We start from the raw sequence: 19,566 nt of genomic DNA, 5'->3' as shown, positions 1-19,566 counted from the left end.
GTCCCACGAAGTCTGTCGAGTGCTGCTGTGTCGGTGACCAGAATGGACCCAACAAGCCTTGGCAACGGCAAGTCAAGTGGAAATAGAAGAAAGACGTCGGTGCAGACCATCAAGTTCTGGGGGACTCACCCAGCGAGGGTAAGTCAGGGCACATCTGGAGCAACCAGGGAAGCCCAAGCAGAAAAGAAGTTAACTTCGTGGGGACCCATTAGCCAATGGGCTAGCGATCGCGAAGGAGCCTCGAGCGGTCGCACTGGAAACTGGCCCACGGGTCACTCATGGAGTGGAGGCCAGAGATCTTCGGTGCAGTTGGTGCTCAAGACCGGGGCTACTCGGAGCCCAAAGCACAACTTCGAGGAAGACCAGGAAGATGATGTACCGGCAAAAGTTAGTGCTGTCCAGGGGTCACGGTTCAACGTCACTCACGATAGCCGCGGCCCTCGGCTTTGCTGTGGACTCAGGGTAGCCTCGGGGAAGTCTGGAAATCCACCTCTGGTGATGCAAAGACTTTGGCGTTCGGCGGGAGCTTCAGAGTTGCAGACCGGACAGTTGTTTCTTTGGTGCCTGCCAAGCAGGGGAGTCACTCCTTGACTCCAAGGAAGATTTCTTCAGTCTTCTAGTCGAAATAAAAAGTCGAAGGTCCAGGATATATGATGCAGAGTTTCGTCCAGGGTAATCTAAAGTCTCAAGGACTGGGTTCCCATACTTATACTAAGTTTGGGAGTTGGACATACTCTAGGGACCCACCTATGGGAGGGTTTGGAAAGAGGGGTGGTTACACCCATTTCCTTTGTCCAGTTTCACACCAGAGCAGGGGTAGGTAGCCCCTGAAACCGATTTGAACTGGACTATGCACAGGGACACCAAATGTGCCCCTAGTGCAGGACTTCAAAGCACCAGAGAGTGCTCCAGCCCAACCCCAATACACATCTGCCTGTCTGGGGAGGCGGTTACACCTCCCTGTGACAGGAAACCTATTATCCAGGCCTCCCCTGCTGGAGTTTCGACCAGCAGCAGGAGGGCAGACCTGTGTCTATGGCAGTGGCATCCATTTTGTGATGCTAGGGCTTTCGAAAGGCTTTACCGGGCAGACCAGTGTGAACATGTCTCTCCCTCTAGAAGGGTGGAATGCTACCCCCGCTGCCAGGACTGGCGGGGGTGGGGGGGGGTAGTATTCCAAAGTGTTTGACACCAAACACGACATGTTTCCGTGCAGCCAGCCCAAAGTTATCATTTACCGCGAGGTTATAATGCACTTAAGAGTATATGGTCAGGCTGTACCACAAACAGCATCAGAGGAGGTACTCCGAATGCTGCAGAGGGGCTTTGTTCATGCAGGGGCACCCTCTCACATAAAAACCAGGCACTCTGCCTTTAGGATTTTTAAGACCTGCCATAGGAGTGACTTATAGGTTCTATATGTGTGTGCAATGGTAGTGATATAGGTAGCCTATACCACAGTAAGGGGTGCATGCACCACCCTACCGAGGCTGCAGTGGCAGACCTGTGGTGTCATTTTGGAGTGCTTCCCAGGGGTGGCATAATACATGCTGCAGCCCCTGGTAGGCCTCTGAGGTACCTATGCCCTGGGTACATAGTATACCATATACTAGGGACGTATAAGGGACTCCAGAATCCAATTAGAGATGTACCTAATGTACATGGAAACCATTTTAGAGAGGAAGCAGCTAGGCTGAGGTCCTGATTAGCAGGGCCACAGCCAGACTAAGGTCGAAAAACAATGAAACACCAGCAAAAAGTGGGGGTACCCATGTGAAGCAGATCCTACTCTCCTACAGTACATTTGTCCAAGTATGATTTGGTCAAAAGACACAAGTTTCTCTGTCACCATAGTGACACTGTCCCCTGTGTCCCTGTAGGCCATAGCCTATTTTCCATGAATCAAATGCTGTTTTCTATACTTGCCCAAGTTACTGGGACTGATAAGTAAGGTGGTAAGATCTATCTATGCCACCATCACAGACCAACACAGCCTGAGCTGGATATCTGACTAAGTCAGAACCCATCTCAGAACCCAAGGTTAACCCCGCTAATCCCTTGTTTCCTGTACAACCACTTGTACCTGTGCTAGGGGGCGCAGTTGCCTTAGGCGCAGTGGTAGTAGGAGTGTTTCCTTGGCTTTTGGACAGTCAGCTTCTTTTGTCAAATGGGTTTTCACCTTACAAAAGTAACACCAAGGTTTCTTCTGCAGGTTTTTGGGTCCCTCGAGAAGACTCTTTCTTGTCTTTGCTCTTGTCATTATCCTTATCGTGCGATTTTGAAGAATCCTGTTTCTTCTGGTCACCACTATTGATTTGATTTTTCTGCTTAACCCTGGTTCTGACCCAATTATCTGCCTTCTTTCCCAATTTGTGGGGAGAAGTCAGACCTGAGTCCACCAAGTACTGATGCAAAAGCTGGTTCTCACAATTATTGAGGACCTGCTCCGTCATAATCAAACTATACAATCCTTGGTAGTCATGCACTTTTCTGCCAAGCAACCAACCTTTAAGAGCCTTAATAGCACTATCCACAAAATCTACCCAGTCCTGGATTTGTGATTTCTGGGTGTCTCTGCACTTAATCCTGTATTGTTCTGTGGTTAAGCCAAACCCATCAATGAGAGCACTTTTCAAAACTATGTAATTATCAGCTTCCTCTTCTCTAACAGTGACACAGCTTATGTCTACCTTTGTCTGCAACGGAGAGCCACAAGATAGCTGCCCACGTCTCTTGAGGGACCCTCTGAACTTTACAGGCCCTTTCTGAAGCTGTTATCCATTTGTGGATGTCCTCCTCAACATGGTACGGAGGGACACTCTTGTTCAGGTTCCTATGTTTAAAGGAATGTTCATTAACTCTAGGGACACTGTTGCTGCCACCATGGGACTCTAGTCCTAGTCCCAATTTCTTCCTTGCTCCCTGGACTTCTAGGGACTCTGTCAAGGGCCAACTGCTCTTGCCTGAGCCTAAGCCTAGATTTCTCAAGCTCAAGAAGTTGATACTCTCTATCAAGTAAAGAGTTCCTCCTCTTACTAGAAATGGATGTCCCTGCTGATTGCCCTGAGGAATTGGATTCTGCAGAGAAGGATCTAGACCTTGGTCTACTCTGCACCTTCCCAGGAGGATCAAAGGCACCTGTGTTCTCCTCTGAATGGTCTGAATTGTCTGGGTGGGAGTCATCAGGCTCCACCTGGTCAGGGTTAGATTCTAGGTCAAAGAGGGGCTCCCCTCCTGGCCTATCTTCATTCCCTGCCCCGTCCACTCTTTCCTGTTTATCTGACTCTCTAGTTTTCCTGAGGTCATCTAACAGTAACGCCTCTAGGAGTGTTGGCTCCTTTCCCTGTCTTCAACTTTCTAGAGGCACACCGTGCTTTCAGTTCTTGGAACAAAAGTTCACTGTATCTAGTAGTCAGAGAGCCTCTGGCATCTCCTTTGGAAGACATCCTAAGTGTGGTGTGGTGTTGCAACTACCTAACCTTGTGGGAGCTAAACTCTCTGAGGTTGGACAAAGGGTGTGCTATACCCTTAACTACACAACCCTAAGCTTATTCTAAGCTTGTATTACAGGTACCTAGTATTAGTGATGGTTTTTCAATTAATCAACGCAAAGGTTTATCTGGTAAAACAATGTAGGCTTGAATCCCAACCGCTGCACACCAATGTGAGAAGCTGGTCTGTTAAATGATGTACACTTATGTAAGTGGACACACTGCACTAGTCCAGACAACCCTTATGGTGATTTAAGAGGTCTTAGACAACCTTAGAAAGCTCTCAAAGTGGTAGCTGTGGAGAGCAGGCTTCAGGCTTAGTCCAGAAGGAGTGTAAAGCAGCTTGTTTTACCAGAATGCAATCTTGTAGTATAGATTAAGTGAAAAATAACCACACAAAGTATTTATAAAAATATGTATTTCTTATATAACACTCTCCTCCTACCCGGAGATATGCACAATGCACTCAATTCTTCAGCAAAGAAACACAGTAAATACCACAAAATACACGATGGGCCCCAGTTGGGGACCAAACCATATACTAAGAAAGTGGTATAAGAACCACGACTTAGATCAAGACAATGTCGAGAGGACTTAGCAGTGCTGGGGACCCAAGGAACCACCCAAGGTGAGTGACTAGGATCTCCATGGATAGTCTGTGCAGTGTTGGAATACGACCCCGTCTACGTGTAAGTCACCGTTGGATTTTTAAAGATTAAGGACCCTTCCCAACGGATCCTGAAGAAACCCTGTGGAAGACAGAAGGTTGGAGAGCCACCCCACCCGTGGATACCCTAGTACCCATGTTACCTACACCAGGGAAGCTGTGTGCATACTTGTGATGTGGTGTCGGAACCTGCCATCGAACCCAATGGAGGACTTCAGGAAAGTGCCGCTGCTGAAGAAGGAGAAAGTGTCTGGTGGAATACGAAGGTGGATTCTAGATGAGAGGTACCTGCAAGCAGAGGGGAAAGTGTCTATGTCACTCAGGAGTGACCAGGAAACTTGGAAGACGAAAGCCCTCCGATGTCGGGTGTTACAGGAGAGTTGACAAGGGCCTTGACTCTGCAGCTGTGAGGACCAGGTGATGCTGAGGAAGACCAGGAGCCATGCATGAGCTGTCCCACGAAGGATGTTGAGTGCTGAGGGATCGGTATCTGACGGGCGCACCAACAAGCCTTGGCAAATGCAAACAACGCATGAGCTGAAGAAGGAGCCACGCAATCAATCAATTAATCAGGTGTTTATTAGGCGCGCTACTCACCCAGCTCCGTTAGCCGAAGAGCCAGGTCTTGAGTGCCTTCCTGATGGAGTTCAGGGAGGGGGCGAGTCTGATGTCTGCCGGGAGCTCATTCCAGGTTTTGGCCGTGATGTGAGAGAAAGATCTTCCACCTGTCTGGCTCTGCGGATGCGTGGGGTTTCGGCCAATGCGGGGTTGGAAGATCGGAGGTTTCTTTTGGGTACATGGAAGTTGATTCTGTCGTTGAGGTATTTGGGTCCGGTGTTGTGCAGGCATTTGTAGGTGTGGGTGTGGATCTTGAAGGTGACTCTTTTCTCCACGGGGAGCCAGTGAAGCGTCTGGAGGTGTTGGCTGATGTGTTTGTGCCGGGGGATGCCGAGGACAAGTCGGGCGGCGGTATTCTGTAACGTCTGGGGTTTTCAGAGTAGGGACTTGTTCATGCCGGCGTATAGTGTGTTTCCATAGTCCAGTCTGCTGGTGATGAGTGTGTGAGTGACTCCGGAGCGATCCATTTGAAGATCTTGCGGAGGATGCGGAGGGCGTTGAAGCATCTGGAGGTGACAGCGTTGATCTGTCGGTTCATGGTGAGGGATGAGTCGAGTACGATGCCGAGGATTTTGGCGTAGTCCGAGGGGGTCGGTGGGCTTCCGAGGGCTGTCGGCCACTAGGTGTTGTCCCATGCTGAAGGGGAACTTCCGAGTTTGAGGACTTCTGTCTTTTTGGTGTTGAGTTTGAGGCAACTGTTGGTCATCCAGGTGGCGACTTCCTGCATTAAATTCTGGAAATTGAGTCTAGGTGTGGTGGGGTCTTTTGTGAGGGAGAGGATGAGCTGGGTGTCATCGGCGTAGGAGATGATGTTGAGGCCGTGTTGTCGGACGATGGCTGTGAGGGGAGCCATGTAGATGTTGAAGAGCGTCAGGCTCAGCGATGATCCCTGTGGTACTCCGCAGGTGATTTACGTGGGATCGGAGTGGAAGGGTGGCGGTCTAATTCTTTGGCTTCTTTCCGTGAGGAATGATCGGATCCAGTCTAGGGCTGTTCCTTGTATGCCGGCATCGTGTAGTCTGACGACGAATGTGCGGTAGGAGACTGGGTCGAAGGCTGCTGATAGGTCGAGTAGGATGAGGGCTGCAGAGTGGCCTTGGTCCAGGAGGGTGCGGATGTCATCTGTGGGGGCGAGTAGGGCGGTTTCAGGGCTGTGGTTGCTTCGGAATCCAGATTGGGACGGGTTGAGGATGGCATTATCTTCGATGAATCGTGTCCTTCCTTATTGACTGTTTTCTCTGTGACTTTGGCTGCGTAGGGGAGGAGCGAGATGGATCGGTAGTTCTTGAGTTCGGTGGGGTCCGCTGTCGGCTTCTTGATCAGGGGCCTGACTTCTGCGCGTATCCAGTCGTCTGGGAAGGTGCCTGTTTATAGGGTGGTGTTGATGGTGCATTGTAGTTCGGGTGCGATGGCGGCTCTGTGGTAGATGTGTGGGGGGCAAGGGTTGGTGGGGGCCCCTGAGTGGAGGCCTTTCCTGGTTAAGGTGGTGTCTTCAACTGTGATCGGCGACAAGGTCCAGGGGACTCACCACAAGCAGGAGAGTCAGGGCAGGCCCGAGTAATCAGGGGAGCCCAAGAGAAGCAAAGGTGACTGTCAAATGGACCCACAGGCTGGAGGCACTGGCATCACAAGAGGGCTTCAAGCAGCTCACCAGAAGAAGCAGGACACGATCCGGTGTGGCCGAAGATTTTGGTCACAATAGATGCTCAAGGTTGGGGCTACTTGGAGCCCGAAGATCTTCTTGGAAGGAAGTCAACAAGATTTTGCAACTGCAAGTTGACGCGGTGCACAGGGGTTTGGTTATTGCAACCCCCAAGAGGGATACTGGTCTTAAACGTGGTGAGAGGGCAGGGCAGGCCTTGGGAGCTGTGGAAAACCACCACCTGTGTTGCAGAACCTTTCAGAGTGCGGAGGAGCTCAGGATCAGCAGACCGGTCGACCTAGTTGCAGTGCCCACGAATGCAGGAAAGTGACCCCTTCACTCCAAGGGAGATTCCTTGAAGGATCCTTGATGCTTCACAGGCCTTGGAAGGTTCCTTTTTGATGCACAGGCACAGACGATGCAGCAGACTGGAAGGGAGACTAAGTCAGGCCCAAACAAGTCTAGAGAAGTCCAGAGTGCCCAGACGGTAGAAGAAGAAGAAGTGGTGTCTGATCTGAATCTTATCCCACGCCGAGTCTAGGGAGCTACACTGGTACCTTAAGTACCTTGGGGAAAGAGTTGGGAAGATTCAGGGTCTGCACAGGGGGGAGGTTACTCCCATGTTCTTTGTCCAGTTTCGCGCCAAAGCTCCTGGTTTGAACTGGGCTATGCACAGGGACACCAAATGTGCCGCTCATGCAGACTTAGTGCCGCTGGCAAGCGCACCCACCAGGTCCCAATACACTAAATCCTGCCTGGGAGGTGATTCCAACATGTTTGATACCAAACATGATAGGATTCGTTGCAGCCAGTTTCGAGATGGTCATCGCGTAATTACGCGGTGCCCCTTTAATACGGTATATGGCTGCTTCACTGACAACCCAGGAGAATGGACTCCGTAGGCTGTAGGGGTGTCCTGCTCATGCAGGGGCACCCTCTCACTTAGAACCAAGCCCCCTGCCTTTAGGATTGCAAAGGCATGCTATAAGGGTGACGTATAGGTTTTAAGTTCAGTGACCCCAGATATAGGAAACCTATATCTTTAATAAGTGGTGCTTGCGCCAGCTTACACAGGCTGCAATAGCAGGCCTGTAGTTCCATTTTGAATGGTCTCCCATGGGTGGCATAATGCATGCTTCAGCCCATGGGGGACCTCTGGGGTACCTATGCCCTTAGTACCGTATACTAGGGACTTATGAGGGTTCCCCCGTATCCAATCTGGGATGTACATAAGTACCTGTCATAACAATTTAAGGGAGAAAGCAGATAGACTGGAGTCCTGATTAGCAAGATCCCAGTCAGACTAGTCAGTAACAGCTTAGCACCAGGAAAAAAGGGGGGGGGGATAACCATAGAAGCTGATCCTACTTTTCTACAGTAATTCTTCTGCTAATGCCCATTCCCCTATTAGCTATGCCAATGGTCGGGGGCTCTTTGGCCCACCCACGTAATGGTAACCCGGCACTTGGCCAGAACCGGCGCCAGTTGCAGGAACTTGTATGCTACCTTTCTCCTTTTCGTGAGGCGTATGTTCCAGAGGAGGCAACATGCCAGTCTGAGTGTCAAATTTATATTCCTTGTCCTCTGTAGGTTAAGTACCACTTTCTTCCAGAACCTCTAAACCTCCCTGCAGTGCCACACCATATGTAGGAAGCCCGCACTCCCCTCCCCGCAGCTAGGGGAGCTATGTGTACGAATATAAGGAAAGTGTTGAGTTGGAATGGAAGTGAATTTTTCAGATGCACACGATTGATTCTACCCAGGGAAAATAATAGTGAACTTGGTGCATGAGGGACACTTGGGGAGGAATCTTACCACAGCAAGAGTGAGCGAGTTGTATCAGTGGCCAGGGCTAGATCAGCACATTGAGGGTGTAGTTGAAGATTGTGTTTCGTGTGCCAGGAGTGACAAAAGTAAAACAGAGTGTAGTGCTCTGTTGTCTCGAGTAGAGATTTCGGCGGAACGTGGAGGAAGAATTGGATTTTATTGGTCATTTCCATCTTTTCCCTCCTAGTGAAAGATATGTAATATTGTGGGTAGATTACGTGTCCAAATGGGTAGGAAACAAGTGTGTCTGTTCACTTGACACCAGAGTAGTGATTAACTTCTTGAAGGAGGAGTTTGTTCGTGAAGGTGTGCCACAAGAAATTGTTATGCACAATGGTGACCAGTTAACATCACAGTAAATGCAAGAATTTTTTAGAGACTTCTCTGTAGTTCATCTTAAGACAGCGTTGTATTCGCCACAAGTGAACGATCTTGCTGAGTTCATGAATCGAGTGGTGAAATCATGTTTACAGGAAGCAGTATAAATGAGAAGGCCTTTGTCTGAGGTTTTGAATGAAGTATGGTGGGCTCATCTTAACACTCCCAGTCTAGTAACGTCTAAGTCACCTTTTTGATGAGGAGTAGGGTTGGTAACACAAAATTGAATCTGGTATGGAAGTCGAAGTGTTTGGATGGAGAAGTGGATATGAGTGAACTCAAAAGAGAGGGCGTGTTGTTGAGAAGTAGGTATCAAAATAATTACAAGAAAAAATAATATCAGAGAAACTGCACCAAATCTCAGCTGTGGCTGGTGGGTGAAAAAGTACTTGTGAAAAGGCCAGGATTTGTTTGGAAGGGTAAATCAAATTACATGGGTCCTTTCAGAATTAGGACTGTCTTGAAGAATGTTGTTAAGCTGGACAATGGTGATGTGTGGAGTATGTCTAGGCTGGTGAAATGGAATGATGCAAATACGGACAGCCACAATGCCAGAACTAATTCGGTGGAGAGTCTTAGTACTTGTACTTATGAGAGTGGAGTTTCACAGCATGTTATATTCCCAGACATACCATGAGATCTACTACCAGACCCTAGTGGTAGCAGGATTATATAGTATCATAGTTATATTTCAGTGTGATAATAGCAGTATTTTTATGCTAATTGGTGTAATGACAGTATATGAGTTTTTGTTTCAATTTACATTGTTTTCCCTTTTTATTAACAATTCTTATTTCATTATTTTTGTATTTCTTGACAGTTACACATGTATTGTTCTATCATATTTGTGAATTTACTTGATATGTTTTTGTATTTCAGTAGTGTTGTTTTCGATTTGTAATTCATTTGCTGTAAAATAATTTCCCTATGTTGTCGTGGGAAGAGATGTGTGTTGTGTTGGGTTTGGAATACAGATATGTCATCTGTCCCTTGAGGAAATCTGTCATCCTAGGATGGTGGTTCTGGAGGCTTCCAGGATGATAGTCGTTTGGCTGCTATCATCAGTTGGTGTGAACATATCCAATATATCAAGGCATTTACCTAATGTCTCTAAATCATACAAACGTTATAACAGGTACATGGGAATAACACGCTGAAAGAGCCTTTTCATGGAAGTACTCAACTGACCAGTGGCAACTGGACCTGGATGGGACCCTCCTGTTGGCCTCTGCCTGACACCCCAAGAGCCTTTAAGTGCCTCCGCTGATGTCCTGGAGGCCTTGAAGTGTACCCCTGTGGTTGGTTGGCACTTAAAAGACTAAGTCAAAAGGTAAAATCTTTAACCAGCATGAACATGGTTCGTGTATCTGGCCGAGCTCATTCGTGATCAGCCTCAAAGCGGTCCTATGGTAGTCCGTGGTCTGCCATGACCATTGACCAAAGTCACTGGTATTGTGCAGTAGGGAGGACCAAATTAGCCGGCATGGTTGAGTATATTATGCGGCATAATGTGCCACATTTTGTGATAGTATAACTTTATTTTTTTGCCGTTTTTAAACTGTCTTTGCTGTCTGGGCATTGGTTGCACATCATTAGTACTAGTTGAACACTCAAATATAGCAATAAGGATCAGAAAGGAGACCAGTCATGCATGGCAAAGGCCTTCCACTGCGCAGCAACATGCATCCTTGCGTTTTTAGTTACTTTTCAACTGTTTTTAGCAAAAACAAAAACATTTCTAATTCAATCTGCAGGTTTTATGGAGGGTATGATGGATTATGTGGCAAATGTTGCTAATCTATAACCATGCTAAAATTGCCACAGCCACATAATCGCATAATTCCAGTGGACCTGGCATTGACAATCATTGGCGTTTTTTGCTTCTTGGTGGTCTTTCTACTTAAAATTAAAAAAATATATATCTCTGCCTTCCCTCAGTGGATTTTGTATTCACTGTGTTTATTAAGTGTGACACTATTTTTCCAAGTTTGTTTGGTATTTTCTTTGCTAGAAGATTTGACGTGGTTACTGTTTTTATACTTCATAAATACTTTACACATTGCCCTAAGTTGCGCCCGTCTGCTCTCTGCCAGAACTATTCGGCGTTTGAGCTCGGGTTAATTTGGTGACTTTTAAGTTTCACCTGACAAGGGTTGTGATTATTTCTTTTTTTTTTTTTTTGTTTTTGAAAAACCTTTATTGACATTTCAACCAATAACAAGTATGGGCCTACAACCCCAGGGGCCGGCCGCTAAGCAGTCAGAGTAACAGAAATCAATATTTATCACAGGCAGCACCTCGGGGAGCAGAATCTCCATGCTATTATACTCTCGGCCACTGAACAGCCCAAGTAGGAGACCAGGATACAAAAGGTTTTCATTTTATAATAAGGGAGGATGGAAGGATCAGGTGCCAAACAGTTTCCCAGCAGCAAGAAATGGCAGGCTGAATAATAAACGTCAACAATAAACAGCAATTTATCTAGTCAATGGCGCTGAAACAGGAAGGTCAGGATGTGGAGGAATATCACGGCCATTTGCGCCTGCAGTCCCCTGCCCTAAAACCCAGAAAACACCACGGAAATTGTGGCACACATGAAAACGCAGCGATTAACAACGAAGGAGTTCTACCATGCTGATCCCAGAAAAGAAAGACAAAGAAGAATAAGAGAAGAAAAAGGAGGCCATGGAAAAAAAGGGTTAAAGACTAAAGGATCCCCTCCCCCAAGCCCCCACCCTGCACCTCTGCAGATGAGTACGGCCCCCCCCCCCAGCAGTGTGCCTGTCGCCCCGGAACCAGACCCGAAATATAGAAGAAACAGAGAAAGAGGAGTAAGAAAAGAAACCCCACCAGACGGGGGGGGTAGAGAGAATATTAATAAACTGGATGAGGGCCTTCAAAACATGCCCCCGGCTTCTCCCTCCCGCACAATATGTTTTCCCCCAAAGCAAACAATAAGCAACACAGAATCGACCATGTCAAAGAAGAATGGGGAGCATTATGCGCCTATTACACTAACAGTTATGCCGTGAGAGCACGCAACCCCTGAGCCCGCCCGCCTATTAGATGACCACCTCTGAAGGATCAGCCTTATCCTTGGCCACTCTTTGCGAATCTACCCATGCATACCCATCGACCCAGTGCCATGTCCAATGTTACAAAGAAGAGGAGCGTCCAAAAAAGAACAGGAAGCGACACACACAGGTAGGGTGGAAGTCTCTGAATACCAACACAGTCAGTAGTATGGAGAGTCGTCTTTCCCAGTGCTGCCCCAGGATCTGCACTGCACACAAGGTCCAAGAAGGCGAAATCAGCCAGAGCAGGCGACCGTTGCTTGAAAATTGCCTGGGTCGCCGGAGGCCGCGCACGGGACAAGGCCACCACCCCCCACTCAGGTCCAAGACCTCCGGAACAGACCAGACCCACAGCCAACCGATCACACGTTAGTATACTGTCCGGAGTTTCCAGCTGGTCACTATCCACAGGGGCGGCCACGACCCTGTCCTCCTGTGTGCAGTGTAGGAAGTCCCCGTGTACCTGGGGACAGGCAGGCAGCAACTGTTCCGATGCTGATGCCACCCCATCAAGCTTACTCCCCAATACCCAGGCGCCGTGAACCAAGGTGGAATGAAGGGCACCGAGAGCCTCGAGAAGATCACCATACCCCAGCACAGCTCTCGGCGCTCGCTCCGCTACGCTCCTCATAGTCGCACACTTCCAATCGTGCTGCGACCCAGTGTACAGGATGGTAGACTTCGTCCTGTCAAGATGGCCGCCGGGTAGGTCCAACCCAGATTGGGACCAGGACTCAGGGACAAGCGCCTCAGGTTCCATGTCACTGGAATCAGGGTTTCGGGGGCAGGCAAAAAATATATCCGGTGTGTGGTCACAGGCAACAGTCATCCCCACCACGGACCTGCGCCCGCGAAAATCCGGGAGCAGGCCGCAAGAATCAGGGCGAGTTACGGGCGGCGGCCGGGCAGCTCACCGGCGAAGGCTGAGGCAATCACCGGGGAATCTTGGATTAGCCACCTCGGGCATGCACTCGTTCCGCTACGCTTAGTGGTAGGAACGACCACGGCGAAATGTAGGCCGATATTCGCACCGCTCCGGTTAGTCCGACTCCACCCAGTCACCAAAGGCCGCTGTTGTTGAACTGCCGCCCGGCCATGTTATCCACTCGAGGTCCCGGTTCCAGGGTTGCACAGGCCGCAAACTTCAAATGGACATTTCTCCGGCGATACCGCCGCCAGAAACTTCGGAGTCACACGATCGGTTGCCGCTCTCATTCACCAACACGGGCATATAGCGCAGGCTAAGGATCTCATGCAGGATATCTGTGCGGGATGCGGAGGTTCACGGAGCCGGGAGCCTACGCTGCCGTCCCGGTCGCCATCTTGGCTCCTCCTCATGTGATTATTTCTTGAGGTGGGTAGTTACCCTCCTCCCCCCCCCCCCCCCCATTAAGAATCCAATATCTTTTAGGCTCCGTACACAGGCTAATATCCTTCTCTCCAAGCTCGCACGCGATAGGAGTTATGGCATGCATCACATAAATAGGTGACCGGTAGGGAGATAGGGTGGATTATAACCTCTACTGCAACTCCTGGCCAACGTTCGGGGTAAAAGGTCAATCCTCCGCCTACCTACAAATAAATAAGGCACTCACCGGGGGTGCCATCTCTCTCTCGTCTCTTTGACCTCTCAGTGGAGCTCCTCCTGCTGAATATCAGAGAACATCTTCAAGTCAGCAACATCTCATTAGGTCAAGACACCTTTAACCGGTCTGCCCTTGCATATGATACACTCACTGTTACTGAACTCCGGCAGTCACTTCAAGCCCACATTCACCTACTTGAGGAATTCCATGTTATGGCAGGCCTTACTGATCAATATGACCACATCTTAAGAGTTGGTGCTGGTTGGGAGAGTACCCTGGCCGAGACCTTGAAGTGCAAAACACAATGATGTTGATCCAGTATGTTATTCGGTGCTAAGACTAACTTCTGGCTACCATTGCACCAGACCATATCCACCCTGAGGGCCTGTACAAATCCCTAACTTTTGTGGGTAGGACATCAAGTTGCTTGAAAGATGATGCTACTGTAGCAAAAGCTGTGTCTTTGAGGTCTTGCTCTTCCCCCTAAGAATGGAAAATACCTTACAACTAAGTCAGCTTGCACAAGCTCTGTTTGAGTGGGCCAGAGGTTAGGAGGTTGAAACTCTACCAAGAGCTGCATCAGGCACCTGGAGGATAGAGGACAGGGGGCTCCTTACTTACTATTTTACTTCTGAGCCTCCCAGTTAGGCTACATGATTGAACTGCTGAACGGAGAAACAGATAAACAATAGTATTTTGTGGTACAGCCCTAGCCGCTAGACCCCTGGAGGGTACCATGCTTTCCCAAAAGCAGGAGAGACCCACTCCTTCATGTCTCTCCAGTAACTAGTGGCACCCTAAGAGTTTGAGACTCATGCATAGAAAGGGCCTACCTACCTTCCCCTGTCCCAGCCACCATAATTGGTAACCCATACTTATATGCCTTTCAGACTTCAAGGCCGAAGGGATCATTTTAGCTCTGACATTTTCACTTCATAGGCACACTGAGGTCATCTGAGGAGCATATATTTCCTGCAGTGGATGGTCCAGAATGGTGTTAAGTAGAATTAGGCTGCTCATGCCCACCCAAAAAATTCTTCAACATCTCTTGTCTACTAAACACTTAGGGCCTCATTTATGTGGAATAGGCGTAGGACAGCGCCCTATTCTTCTTGTTGCACTGCCCTACGCCAGTGTGAAAGGGCAGGGATGCACCGTATATATGAAATATGATTCAGTCCTGTCCTTTCTCCCACACTGGTGCACAGTTTGCTGCCTAGCAACATTGCACTATGGTGCAAGAATGTCTGCATTGCATGCAGGATTGTTTTTGTGTAGGAAGTGGCACCATCCTGCACTAAAACAATCCAGAGAGATGTTTTCTTCTTTCCATGTATACTGCAGAATGCAGCACACATGGAAAGAGGAAACAAGTAGAAATACAAATTTTTCTCCTCGTTACGCCTGCTTTGGGGGGGCGTAAGGTTTTGGCTCTACCCTAGGTTTACGTGAAAAAGTAAATCTGGGGCAGCGTCAAAATCCATGGGTCTTGCGTGGGAAAACCCACCGCAATGTCCATGGAATTCCTCCCTGGCGCAGAGTAAGGCTAGGCAGCGATTTGCCCTGCTTTTTGTTTCTCCATACCCAAGTGTTCATGCGAAGCCACGCAAAGTGGCCGTGTGTGGCCTCATAGATATGGTTGCGAAGTTAGCGCTGCCGGAGCATAAGAAAAAGTGACACTCTGGCGGTGAAAGCCCCTTAGCTTATAAACTTTACAACACACACACACACAAATTCCCCCTTTTGACCACAATGGGGAAAAAGACCTCAGTATAGTTCTTGACACCAAACAGTGACACAAAATATTCCTACATACTAATAATTTTGCTAGGCTTGCTCAGGGAAGAGAGAGAGCCTATAAAATTCAGTTTGATGGTCTCTTACTCTCGCTTGGCTCCATACTGCCAGCCATGTGCACTCTAACACTTGCTGGAGGGAATGTGGTGATGTGGGTTTCCTATTACACATTTTGTGGACCTGTCCCGGACTGGGATATTATTAGAACAGGATTTTTCTAGCAATGTCACAAATCCATGTGCAGACTACAATTAGACCACCCCAGTTTTGCCTACTAAGCAGACCTTGGGATGGAATATACCCATTTCACTCCACAGCAGGCAAGCGAACTTCCCATCTCCTGTTGGCATCCAAACATACCATTTTATCCCTTCGGAGGAAGACCACCTCACCAATTTACAAGCTACGGCCACATAAGCTATGGGATCTACTGGGGCATGAAACAATTGCATACCACCTCGTAGACCAATCTCTGCAATTCTGTGGAACCCAACTCTGTCATACGTAAACAAAGACTACAAAGGCATGACCTGCCCTCAGTGGATGAAAGCTGTTGGCACAGTCAACTACACTTTTATTTGGGATAGCTAAAAACTCGGGAGACTGAGGTATGACAAACTTAGAACTTTATAAATGAGTGGTCGAGGCTAGTAACGGGACTTTGGGTGTGAACTTTGGGGCAATAGTTTCATCGGCATGCCCAACTGAATGTTCTTTTTTTTGTGCTCTTGTTTTAAGTAACAACAACAAAAAGATTGAAATTAGAATGCTACTGCGATTTAAGGTCTTTTGCTTGCAAGAAGGTATGAGACAGAAGTATAATGCTACTCTTTTTGTATCTATGATGACAGTATTTTGTACTTGAAAACGATAAAATGTTGTTTTAAGAATTAAAGTTGAAGCAAGCATTTAGAACTCACAGCCACATCCAATACAGTACACGCCCCGCCTTGCTCTTCAGTCTGCTGGTCTCCCTTGTTCCAACACATCCATAATCTACCATTCATATACAGGAAAATGGCGACAAACAGCTTGAACAAACTAACCTGAAACAATGACCTTGCATTCTATAGAAGTTCCACCTTTTGCATTCTACATATGTGACCTGGTACATCAAAAGATATGCATATTGCACTCATCTTTTTCCATACCAGAAGGCAAAAAGTAACACAAATCTCTGCACTTCTGAACTATACAGATATGCGCACTCATACACTCTTTTAAAGAAATTTCAGCCTTGAATATTTTTGTGCATAAGTGAACACCAGACCTTTTCACAATTACTTTTCTTCTCTTTCATAGCCTCAAAGGGTGCAGATGAACAGACCACCAGCACAATATGATCAGCTAATACTGCAACATGCCCTCAACAGCAACAGTAGTAAAAAATGAATCGTACCACGGCAAGCAATGTGAAGAAACACTTGAATATGGATTCTGTTATGGAAAACTCCCATGACCGTACACAGAGTGCCAGACAACCTTTACTGCCAGCTTGAATGAGTTCACATGTTAAAGAAGTATCTTTAGATACTCGTATCAGTATATGAAGTGTGAGGAAAACCATCGCTGATAATGGTTTTATTATATCAGAAAATCTAGCCTGGTTAGGAGATTCCTATGAGCTGCAGAGAATTTCAATCACAGTTTAAATATATTCAGGCACAAAAGTTTCCATGCCCTTAAGGGATTGTGCTAGTGTTTAGTGTGTGAAAATGTTCGCTTACACACCATTTTTCTTTAATCCTCAAATATTCCACACTGGTGAGATTCCATACCAATACACAGACTTTGGGAATAGCTTCATTCAAAATTCCAATTTGGTGAAGCATCAGATAATTCATGATGGGAAGAAACCATACCAATGTACATTGTGTGAGAAGACCTTCAGTCGAAGGGGTTATCTGTACTCGCATCAGAGGAGCCATACTGGAGAAAAGCCATATTCATGTACACAGTGCCAGAAAAGATTCCTTTGGAAGTCATCTCTAATAAAACATCAAAGAATCCATACTGGGGAGAAACCATACAAATGTAGTGAGTGTGACAAAAGCTTCATTCTGAAATCTATTCTCCAATCACATCAGAAGATTCATACTGGGGAGAAACCATACAAATGTACTGTGTGCGAGAAATGCTTCACTGAAAGGGGTAATCTATATACGCATCAGAGGAGCCATACTGGAGAAAAGCCATATTCTTGTTCACAGTGCCAGAAAAACTTCACTTGTAAGGCATCTCTGATAACACATCAGAGAATACATACTGGGGAGAAACCATACCAATGTAGTGAATGTTACAAAAGCTTCAGTATGAAATCTAATCTCCAGTCACATCAGAAGGTTCATACTGGGGAGAAACTGTACCAATGTAGAGAGTGCCAGAAAAGATTCACTTGGAAGTCCTCTCTAATAAAACATCAGAGAATCCATTCTGGGGAGAAACCATACCAATGCAGTGAGTGTGACAAAAGTTTCAGTGGTAGGTCTAATCTCCAATCGCATCAGAAGATTCATACTGGGGAGAAACTGTACCAATGTACAGAGTGCCCAAAAAGCTTCTGTCGAAACTCACAACTATACAGGCATAAGATGATCCATACTGGGGAGAAACCATATCAATGTACAGAGTGCCAGGAAAGCTTCTGTCGAAACTCGCAACTCTACTTGCATCAGATGATCCATACTGGAAAGAAACCGTATCAGTGTACAGACTGTGGGAAAAATTTTACTAAAAACTCACATCTGTTGAAGCATCAGGATAGCCATACTTGTAAGAGATTATATGAGTGCACCGAGTGTCAGAAAAGCTTCAGTAGGCGACGGAATTTGTTACAACATGAAAGAATCCATACTGGAGAGAAGCCATATCAATGCGAAATGTGTGAAAAAAGCTTTAGTCATAGGTATACTCTATATTCACATCAGAGGATCCATACTGGGGAAAAACTATATTCGTGTTCAGAGTGCCAGAAATGCTTCACTTGGAAGTCAACTCTGATACAACATCAGAGAATCCATACTGGAGAGAAATATTACCAATGCACAGAGTGCCAGAAAAGCTTTATTTGTCGACAGGATTTGTTAACGCATGAAAGGATCCATACTGGAGAGAAGCCATACCAATGTAAAATGTGTAAGAAAAGCTTCAGTCAATGGGGTCACCTATATTCACATCTGAGGGTTCATTCTGGGGAAAAACCATATTCATGTACCGAGTGCCAAAAAAGGTTCACCAGGAGGTCAGCACTACTAAAACATCAGAGTGTCCACACTGGGGATAAACCATGAAGTGTACCCAGTGTGACAAAAGCTCCAGTCCGATCTCCTAATGTACAGAGTGCTAGAAAAATGCCATTAGAAGCTGACAACTGTACGTGCATCCGTTGAGCCATAAAGGTACAAACCGTACCAGTGTTGGCTGAGCAAGAAGAGCTTCAGTTGATGCTCAAGTCTTTATACACATTTGAGAATACATACTGGGGAAAAAATACCAGTGCATTCATTGCAAGAAGAGTGTTTGCTGGTGCTTTACAGACATTGGAATGTTCATACTGGAGAGAAACCATTCTGGTGTACAGATTGCAAGAGAAGCTTCAGTAGGAGGATATCTTTATCAGGCCTCTTGAAATCTACTTGTTATGGCTAGTCAGATTTTATCAGGACATTTTTAGGGCCCACTGACTAGATCTGGCAAGAGAACTTAGTCTGGCAAAGAACAGGTGTTCTGTTCATTCAGAAAGTGAATGAGCCATAAAGATCCATTTAAATCATGTTTTTATCTTATTACATTTGCAGTGTGTACAGAAGTCAAATGTCAGCTTATGTCTTTTTACAAATTGCTGCTTATTTTATCCTGGAGATTGGTATTTACTTTTCTTTCTCTAGCTACCTGCAAAGTTAAACGATATTGTAAAGTTAGCCGTCTAACAGTTTAGCTGGACACACAACATTTAAATAGCGTAATCACACATCAGTTGAGGCACATTATAGGCGTTCGTCTTTTAAACATATCATATGGTATCAGAGTCATAGCAAATTTATAAGTCCACAAACAAGTCGAAAATATTTTTTAGTTAATTATCATTTGTTTATTATTCCTTTCTTGGATTGTCCAAATTTCAATATTGCACATAACAGCCGACACGTGTTTCGTCCATCCGGACTTTTTCAAGGCTCAATGGAGAGTAGAATCTCTCTCCATAAGTGAAAACAGATATGGACGACCACTTCTTGTTCACACTGGTCAGTAGTGGCATTAGACGATCATTATTTCAAGTCAGAATTCTCTTTATAATCCTCGAGCATTCAAAACTCGAATGTGGCACCGACCATTGGTCGGTGCCACTACGGAAGTTAGGACGAATCTACGGATGCCGGTAATAGGTTTATCACGACCTTCGGTTTAAATCAAGATTTGAAAGACAAACCTCGTTTTGGGGACTACTTTCTAAAAAAGACCAGGATGGGACAACTCTAAAATTATA

General features: G+C 46.6%; 1 protein-coding gene across 1 annotated transcript in view; it reads left to right on the top strand.

Annotated features, from left to right (window-relative positions):
• LOC146830298 (uncharacterized) overlaps positions 1-19,105 on the top strand; it is a 52,382-nt gene extending 33,277 nt beyond the window's left edge. The window contains exon 2 of the mRNA XM_085604491.1: positions 16,383-19,105. Coding sequence (XP_085460617.1) covers positions 16,796-18,370 — 1,575 coding nt within the window. The 5' untranslated portion in view covers positions 16,383-16,795 and the 3' untranslated portion in view covers positions 18,371-19,105. The remainder of the gene's footprint in view (positions 1-16,382) is intronic.
• Positions 19,106-19,566: the final 461 nt, after the last annotated feature.

Source organism: Triturus cristatus, chromosome 5_1, assembly GCF_964204655.1.
Source record: "Triturus cristatus chromosome 5_1, aTriCri1.1, whole genome shotgun sequence".
In the NCBI taxonomy this organism is placed as follows: Eukaryota; Metazoa; Chordata; class Amphibia; order Caudata; family Salamandridae; genus Triturus; species Triturus cristatus.
Note: the sequence above shows the minus strand (reverse complement) of the source record. Positions and strands in the feature narration are given on the sequence as shown.